The sequence below is a fragment of the Nannobrachium achirus genome (assembly GCF_963921795.1).
Source record: "Nannobrachium achirus genome assembly, contig: SCAFFOLD_157, whole genome shotgun sequence".
Lineage (NCBI taxonomy): Eukaryota > Metazoa > Chordata > Actinopteri > Myctophiformes > Myctophidae > Nannobrachium > Nannobrachium achirus.
The window spans coordinates 177,934-186,994 of NW_027665107.1; the positions used below are offsets into that span (position 1 = coordinate 177,934).

The window sequence follows — 9,061 nt, forward strand, 5'->3', positions numbered from 1 at the left end:
ACATGAGACAGTTTCAAAGGTGGATGTTATCCCTTCGGATTCCGTCCACCGAGGGTCGCGCTCTGGTGCAGGTCCCTTTCAGGGCTGTGGAGGCGCTGCTACCCTGGCGGCGAGCCGACTTCCTGTCGGCCGGAGTCAGCATGGGAGAGGTGATTCACCGCAGGGTGATCACCTCGGACGCCAGCCTTTCAGGCTGGGGCGCGACCTTAGGAGGTCGCACAGCACGGGGCCTTTGGGGCCCGGAGATGCGACATTACCATATCAACTACCTGGAGTTGATGGCGGTGATGCTGGCCCTTTGTCACTTCGAACCCCTGATCCTAGGTTGGCACGTCCTCCTCAGGACGGACAACACCACTACGATGTGTTATGTCAACAAACAGGGGGGGCTGAGGTCCCGAGAGCTAGACAGGTTAGCTCGGGACCTGACACTTTGGTGCCATGGTCGACTTCAGTGGATCAGGGCTTCTCATGTTCCGGGCCTCCTGAACAGCGGAGCAGATCTGCTGTCCAGGGGGGAACCACGTTACGAGAACTGGTCTCTCCGCCCTTCACCTTGGTGACTTTAAAACTGGGACAAGCCTTGAAGGTATCAAACCCTACTATGCACAAGACATGGTCTGTATTCATGCTCACAACTGAAGCTGAGGATGCCCAGGTCGTGGACAACATGCCAACAGATGACCTGTCACCTTCTTGGGTGACAGGTCAAAGAGGCCAAAATTGGAGTAATGTGACACCTTCTGCTGGACCTAGTTAACAGTCTTGCTGTAGTGCTTTGGATGAATTGATCTATGGAAGTTTTATTGGGGCAGGTGAGAACTGAGTTGCAATAGTCAAGGTGGGAGGACACAAAGGCATGGATAATCATTTCTAGGTCTGAATGAACAATCAACCAACCTAAGTTTCGCAATATTCCTAAGGTGGGAAAAGAAAACAGGTGCGTGTTACAGATTTTATGTGTGAATCGAGGTTCATGGCCTGAAAAAAATAATTGACCCCAAGGAAGGTCTGGAAGACTGATAAGCTTGGACCTGGCTCTGTAGGAACACACACAGCAACTAGAGATGGGTGGACAGCACTGAGGGCTGCTGGCAACACAATAGATGGAAGGTAGTTGGCTTGATGAAGCCTGGAATGAGGCACATATACCGTACTGTACGCTATTTGGTCCCACCACAATAAGGCTTATCCTTGAAGCAAAGCACAAGAAGAGGGCCAGACCCCCCAGTGCTCCAACGGCTCCACGGAGATAGGAGGTTGGAGCATTCTCTCCATGGCATCACTGCAGTGCACCTTAGGACACCTGAGGGACACAGGCTTCGTGCCCGTGTCCCTCCTACTGACCCCTGCTGACCCGCGTCAGGCATCAGGTCTTGACGTTGGGGGCCAATGGAGGGGGTTGTGTGTGTGTGTGTGTGTGTGTGTGTGTGTGTGTGTGTGTGTGTGTGTGTGTGTACTTACATTGAAAGTGAGTTTGGTCCACTTTCCGTCCACACAGATGTGGTCTTTGCTGCCCCCTGCTGGCGCGTATCCGTATCGTATCTCACTGGAGCGACAGGAAACACAGCGGCCTTTCTGGGCGATGTTGGGCTGGTTGAGAGGCTGCACCTACAATAGACACAGGAAACATCTTTTAAAAAAACATTACAAAAAATATATATATATTTTGGTTTAGAAAATATTATGTTTTGTGTCTGAGAGTGTAATAAAAGGGTGGTCTGTTGCTGAATAAATAATGGACCTTGGTATGAAAGGGGTTGAAAACCACTGATCTATAGTGTACTCTTTGTCTATTTTTTTAAGTAAGCTTGTAACACAGCAATCAATTTATGAACACTAGCTCCTACAAAGAGAGCAAAAGAGACTGAAGTGCTTGTCTGTCTTACAAGGTGATATGGGCACAATTGTGCCCCATTTTCCAGCCTATGTTCATTAAATAACTTTTGCTACAAGCTTAGTTTAGAAAAAAAAGCTATATTTTAAATGGGTTGTCGAAGATGGCATTACTATTATACAGTTGCGATCAAAAGTTTGTTGTTTGTTGTTCATTGTTTGTTGTAAAAAAGACGTTATTCAATGCAACATTTGCTAATTGTCTCTATTTTCATTTTTAGGTTTATGCAAAGAATGCAGTTTGGTGCACATGGGGCGGCCATGAACCGGCGGCTGGGTGCACAATGGACTCGCGCAGCGTGCACAGAGCGATCGACAATCAGGTAAACAATCTATGAATAAGCATTGGCAGTTGAATACATTAGTTATGGCAAAACTATGTCAGGCATTGTGTGGCAGGATCATGGGAATTTTAGGGTCAGTGTTTGTTAACCATGTCCTCACACAGATTGTCCAGGTACTTTTATCACATGCTCTTCATCTTGTAAGTTACTTTATCACTGTTTCCTATGTAGTGTTGGAACAGTGTTATATTATGTACTGAACACTTGGTCTATTTCTCTAAAACGGTAGTTTATGAAGAATGTTTGTCTAGAGTTTTCCTCTCTATGTAGTTCAGCATTTTGCTTATAGAGTTCTTTGTTTGTGTTTGGTAGGACTCAAACACTACTGAAGGTGCAGAGACAAAGTCATGGGGATCTACTCTACACGGCTGAGAAGAATGAAAATGGGGAGCCAGAGGTTGTCGGCATTAGGGATGGAGCCCGAAAACCGGGTCCATTACAAACCCGGTTCTGAATTTATCGAGACCCGAGTATCAATAAGCTTTTAATTGTCGAGCTTGTTATCGGGTAAGCGTCATAACGTCACGTCATGGACCGCTATAGGGGGCTGGGACGGGAGGTAGGCTACATTGCATCATTGATAGTTGTGTGCTTTGCAAGTGCGTGCCGTGGAACAATGGTTGATCTCGTGAAACACTAAAAAGTTTGGTTACATTTTAGAAAAGACAAGGGGAGAGCTAAATGCAATAGGCTATGCAGCACGGCCACGGTTACAAGCTCGGGAGGGAACACTTCGATAATGCGGAGGCACTAATTGTCCCTAGTGCATCACATAAGACCCACCCAAGAAGTGCTGTGCAATAACTTTGAATGTCTGCGACGAGTTGAAACAACGGCAGCGTCGGGCCATTGGCTGTTGCAGCAGCGCGACAACCGTTCTCTTCCACCCAAAGTAGCCTATATGGTGCTTGAAAATATGAATGATTCCATTGATAATAATCCGTTTGGGATACTCAAAATCCCCGCCGCAGAGTTATAATATCGCTCCGTGCAAATGACTCCGTCCAGACTCCGTCTAGCGTCGCCAGCGTGACTTCTCAGTCTACCGAAAATAGCAGATGTACAAGCTCACAACGCGGTGCGAGCAGACGCTGTGTGAGCTTGTTGATTTGGGTATTTTTTGTTGCGTGACACCGTCGTACTATGCGTTATAAATTACACTTTTAAAGAGACAGTACACATTTAGTTTCTTCAAATATTTTCCAAAAATAAAAAGGTTACTTGCCTTCTGTCTGTTAAGTTAAAGTACTGTATTTGAAGGCCCTAGTCAAATGTAGTGCAAATATAGATTTTTTCCAAAAAGATAATGGAAAAAAATAGATAGGCCTATGCATTACTGTAAAAAAAACATGGAAATGTTAGCCCATAGTTTATATTATATACCATACAATTTATAGTATAATTTTACAGTTGACTTTCAAAGAATTCTCCTAGTTCCCTCCCTCCCCAGTCCCTTTTCCCTCTTGGTGGCAGACAGAGCAGAGAGCAGCTCAGCAACCGTGTTAAGGAGAGAGGCAGTGTTAAGGTTTAAGGTAAGGTTATGAATCTTATTCTTATGTCCCAAAGTGTTTATTCTGGTGTTGTTATGTTAACTCTTATTCTGCCAGATGTTGTTATTTATTATTGGGTTTTGTGCCAGCAAAAGCACCTTACCTTTGCGATGATATAGACAAAGGTGTATTCTTTTTTTTTTTGAAATGTTCTCTTAAAGGGGAAGACCACCCATTTTCAATATTGAACTATGTCATTAATATACCTTAGAGGAGTTGTGTGGAAATAGAAAAAAAGTTCCCCCTCTTCTGTGTTGCCTAGAACTGGAAGATTGATTTTGGGGTTTGTATTGTAAAGTACAACTTGATGACATCACACATTGTACTTTACAATACAAACCCCAAAATAAATCCTCCAGTTCTAGGCAACACAGAAGAGGGGGAACGTTTTTTCTATTTCCACACAACTCCTCTAAGGTATATTAATGACATAGTTGAATATTGAAAATGGGTGGTCTTCCTCTTTAAAGAGTGTGCCGTGGCTCTACCAGCAGTAGGGGGCAGCCTCATGCAAGAATTAATGTGAAAATGGTCTCAGCTCGACGCTTGCTTGTCAAGGCTGTTCAAGGCTGATGAGTCGCTACAGAGCAATAGATCCAGAGAAAAACACATGGAACAGTGTTGTGACTCCATTGATGTTAACGTCCAGTTGGATTTTAAGAGTACTTTTATGGGAGCTGTTTCAACGGTAGACACCCGCGCGACACCTCAACAGGTTACAGACATCAAACCAAGGTACAAAAGAACGAGCCAAAGAACGTACAATTGGCATTATCGGGCCGTCAAAAATGGGGCGAACGGGAACGTTCAAAGCAGTATAAGAGTGACGCTAGCGAAGGCTAATTATCATGCTATCTCACACTGGTGGTGGTGGTGTTGTTATGCTAACGCAGGCTAGCCTACATGCTGCACTTCACCTGGTTTTATAGGATGATTAGTTTGTTATTTGGCCATGTTCAACCTCGACATGTTCATAGTCACTATTGTTGTAAAGTCGCAATGAAAACCTCTGTGGTTCCTAAAGACGTCCACCACTTATTTATATTAGCCAAAACCTCTTTTTAGAGTTAGGCTAAAATCCATAAGGGTCCATTTGGTTTCATTTGTACACTCTCAGAGTTAGGCTAAAATACATAAGGGTCCATTTGGTTCCATATACTCTCAGGGTCCATTTGGTTTCATTTGTACACTCTCAGAGTTGGGCTAAAACCCATAAGGGTCCACTTGGTTCCAAACTATCATTATTGTAAAAAATCATTGTTAATGTAACTCTGGGAGTGTACAAATTAAACCAAATGAACCCATACGGGTCGATTTGGTTTCATTTGTGCACTCAGGCTACAGACCAATAACGGTCAATTTGGTTCCAATCTATCATTATATTGTAAAATCATTGTCAATGTAACTCTGAGAGTGTAAATGGAACCAAGGTCCATTTGTATGTTCAGAGTTACAGGCCCATTGGGTTCAAACTATCATTTAATGCAAATGCAAATAAAATAAGTTAGGGAGTCATTAATACTATTATTTTATGAACTGGCCCCTTGCATTTCTGTATCCCTGTAATAGCTATGTTATTTTGTTTGCACTGATATGTTGGTGACTATTCCATTATCTAACATGTTTCTGTTTCTGACTGTAGGCCTACATCTTGACAATTTTTCTTCCTGTAATTTTTCCAGAACCTCCTGACGGACCTGTGTTCAGCTCGGATCTGTCCTGCTTCCAATGCTGGTAATTGTACTCTTAATAAAATGAATATAAAATAAAATATAAATATATAAATAGTTTTATGTTACAGAATGACACTTGTTTCTTTCTTGTATTCCAGTCACGCAACCCCTGAGTCCTGGAAGACTCCTTTCTGGTCTCCAATCTGTCCTGCTTCAGCTGGTAAAAGCACTCTCTTAAGCATTATGTTATACTGTAGCTATTGAAAAGTAGCAGATCAACAAGCTCATAGCGAGTGCCACGCTATGAGTAAGTACAGATCGACAGTTGAATCGACATTATGTCTATTTGTTTCAGGCAAACAACCTGTAGTGACTCGAGTCGTGTCCTGAAGATTGTTTTTTATCACATCAAGGCTCATTTTCTTGTGGTGAGTACTTACTTCCCTAATCCCTAAACCTTAATTATGAAATGATCTACTTATTATAAATCAAATCCACATACTCAATATGGCCACGCTATTTTGCATATTATAGGTGAAATATATTTGTTGCTGTACATTGCTCTAATCACCAACACATGCACCAATACATGCTAAGGACTTGATGCATTACTGAGTTTCCCTACTTTAACATGACAATGATGTGATGAAGTATAAGTTGTGGAATTAATTTATTAAAATGATAAATAATCAATATATGCAGAGATGCAAGGTTTCTGTCTGACATCAACCACATGTGTTGGATTCATTAATTTCAACATCCTGTTCTTTTTCAGTGACTGTTGCTGTGAACAAGTTGCCAGTGGTGATCCCATGATCAGCGAGTTCACAACAAGATGGGCAGCTCTCTTTGATGTGAAGGAGGTTAGTGTGACTGTGAACTAGGTGCTATGACAGCATACAGTATGTGACTTAATTGTGAATACCAATGAAAATTTTCTAAAAAAGTGCTGTGTGCTTGTGTGCTTTCAGATATGCCTCTGCAGTCAAAGTTCCTATCACAGCTGGACCTGTACTCTGAAAACCTGTTGACGCTGTTTGAAACCACCACTGGGCAGAAAGGAAGAAAACAGAAAGCCATGACAAACATGGACACAGTAAGTTCTCTTAACCTAACCCATTTAGACCTGAGGACATTTCTTTTTTGAAAAACATAGGTTTCTATGTCAAACTATTTCATGTCAAGCCACCGACCCCCATCTGAAAACATGATGTTCCAGGGACCGCACAGAAGCAAAGATTTGAGCTAAAAACATTTGCTCTGAAATAATTTATATTCAAAGATTTGTGCCAAATTTTCACGATAAAAAAAATAGCTCTGCTAAATGAAATGGCTCTACGAGCGAGCTTGTAGATCTGCTAAAGTAGAACATAATGCTTAAAACAAAGAAGAAGGAAGTATGCACACCGTTTTAAAAGCTCCCAAACAACTTTAATTATCAGAGTGGAAAAAAAACATATGGTTCAGCCTCTGTGGCCTTCATCAAGTATAAGCTTTTAAAATCTTGTGCAAACTTCCTCCTTTTTCAGTTTATTTTGTTTGTTTGAGCACCTGGAATTGGAATTGACTGGGATGTGTGTGTACTTCCTGACCATTACTGTATATGTATATAAACACTCAAATGTCTGCAGCATGTATCTCTGTATGTTTTATGTCACATTTCTTTTTTGTACAATTAAGCTCTGGTTCAGGGCCTGCGAGTCTGGACAATAATCTATCTACAGGTTCATGTGATGCATTGTGAGCTTGTACATTGACCATATTTAGAAAACCTGTTAACCTGCAAGCACCCCTTATGAATTTGACTTTTAAGTGTATGTTCTGTTCTGTCCCTTATCTTTCAGGATGACCCTGACGCAGGAAGGGACCGCATAAAGGACTGCATCTACCTCAACGAGGATCCTGCAGACCTTGTGCGGGAATTCATAGTAAGTGACTGACTGTACTGTGTATTTATATCTTAGAGGAACCACTGGTGCATTTGTAATCTACCGATATTGCCAAGAGAAAACCTCTATAGGGTGTGCCAAATGTAGTTCTAAGAGTGGCCATTTCTTGGGTAAACACAGCCTTACACAGGTGTTCTGATTAGACTATAGCATTATTTCTATGCAATCAAACAATTGAAACACCTGTGTTTTGACCCAAGAAATGGCCACTAAGGACTACAATGACGTAGGCGCTGGCACACACTATAGAGAATATTTTTCCTCCGGTGAAAAACAATCGCTTTCTGCCCCCCCAAAAAATGCATTTTATACATGTGGGGGGCTCAGAGTGCTTCCACTAAGGACAGTAGGCTTTCTAATCACACAAGTCGTGTTTGTATTGGTGAGTTGGTAAACCCTTCATGTGATATCCACAACAGAAGAGAGGCTGGTCGGGTGGTGGGGGATGAAGCTGATTTCTATAGCTCTACTGAAAGGCAGATTCATAGTAGTGGAGCTATGGACCAGAGCTACTTGTGACATAACCCATATTTAGACATAAGACTGATTATAAAAAATGCCTTCTAAATCCTTAAACACACACAAAATGTTGTTCAACTAAATAGTTTGCAGAGAAATTGGCTGAATTATTGCTTCAAATCCTATATTGATCATACTTTACACATAACATAGTTGTATACTGTAAATGTCAGACCCCAACAACCTAACAACACACTGTGAGGTTGTTGGTGTGAGACACGAACAGCCAAATAAAATCAGACTTTAGACTTGGATACTGGGTAAAAGCTCTAAAGTGATACAGCCTCAAAGCAGATTGCATCTCATTACTCACAGATGGAATTCACAAGCTAATATAACTTATATTAAGCTCATTATTGATCAACTAATGATGCCTTTTTGTGAACACTTAGGATGTGGAGGAGACGGTCAGTGAGGCTGCCATGGAGAAGACGACAATGGGGATCATCGTACTCAAAAACACCAGTGAGGACGATGTCAGAATTGTCCTTGAGGGAGTCACAGTGATACAAGACCTGGATAATGTGTCCGTTGCAACTGCCATGTTGTTGGGACTCATTTACGCCCTGAACCTGAGTTACACACAGTAACTCAAATGCACATTTGAGGTACTGCAGAACATTATAATGGAATTGGATGGACAGGTCCTCTCCCACAAAGCACAAAGCTTGAAGACCAACTAATCCAACAGTGAGTAGTTCAACCCCCCCCCCCCCCCCCAGGATCATTTTGACCATGTCCTCACTGAACACACACACACACACACACACACACACGCGCGCGCACACACGCACACACACACACAGTCTGAAACACAAAAACAAGACCAGTTGTAATCACAAAAACTAAAATGTTTTGTACTGTATTTACAGTAAGAGTATTTTTTTTTCTCAAACAAATCTGACTATGGGACAGCGGGGAGATTTTTCATTGTAATGTGTTTACATAGGATGTACAGGCTAGTCCTTGCTTTGTAAGAGCATCTGCACTCTATGAAACTTAAAAGAAAAATGGTCAGACAATTGAATGTTAAATGTTGGATGTATTTTTGCCTGTATGCACATACATGTTTTGTTACTAGTTTTTTTAAATTTTTTATTTTTTATGTTTTTACAAAACATGTTTTATTG

At 41.8% G+C, this 9,061-nt stretch overlaps 1 protein-coding gene across 1 annotated transcript; it reads left to right on the forward strand.

The window, feature by feature from the left end:
- Positions 1-4,400: 4,400 nt before the first annotated feature.
- On the forward strand, positions 4,401-8,521 carry LOC308280622 (uncharacterized protein; the record flags this gene model as incomplete). The annotated part of the gene is made up of 8 exons (XM_080754954.1): positions 4,401-4,525; positions 5,473-5,524; positions 5,622-5,683; positions 5,819-5,891; positions 6,239-6,326; positions 6,435-6,559; positions 7,308-7,391; positions 8,324-8,521. Exons 6-8 carry the CDS (start codon positions 6,437-6,439, stop codon positions 8,519-8,521), a joined length of 405 nt encoding a protein of 134 aa, XP_080611080.1. The 5' UTR covers positions 4,401-4,525; positions 5,473-5,524; positions 5,622-5,683; positions 5,819-5,891; positions 6,239-6,326; positions 6,435-6,436.
- Between the last annotated feature and the right edge of the window lie 540 nt (positions 8,522-9,061).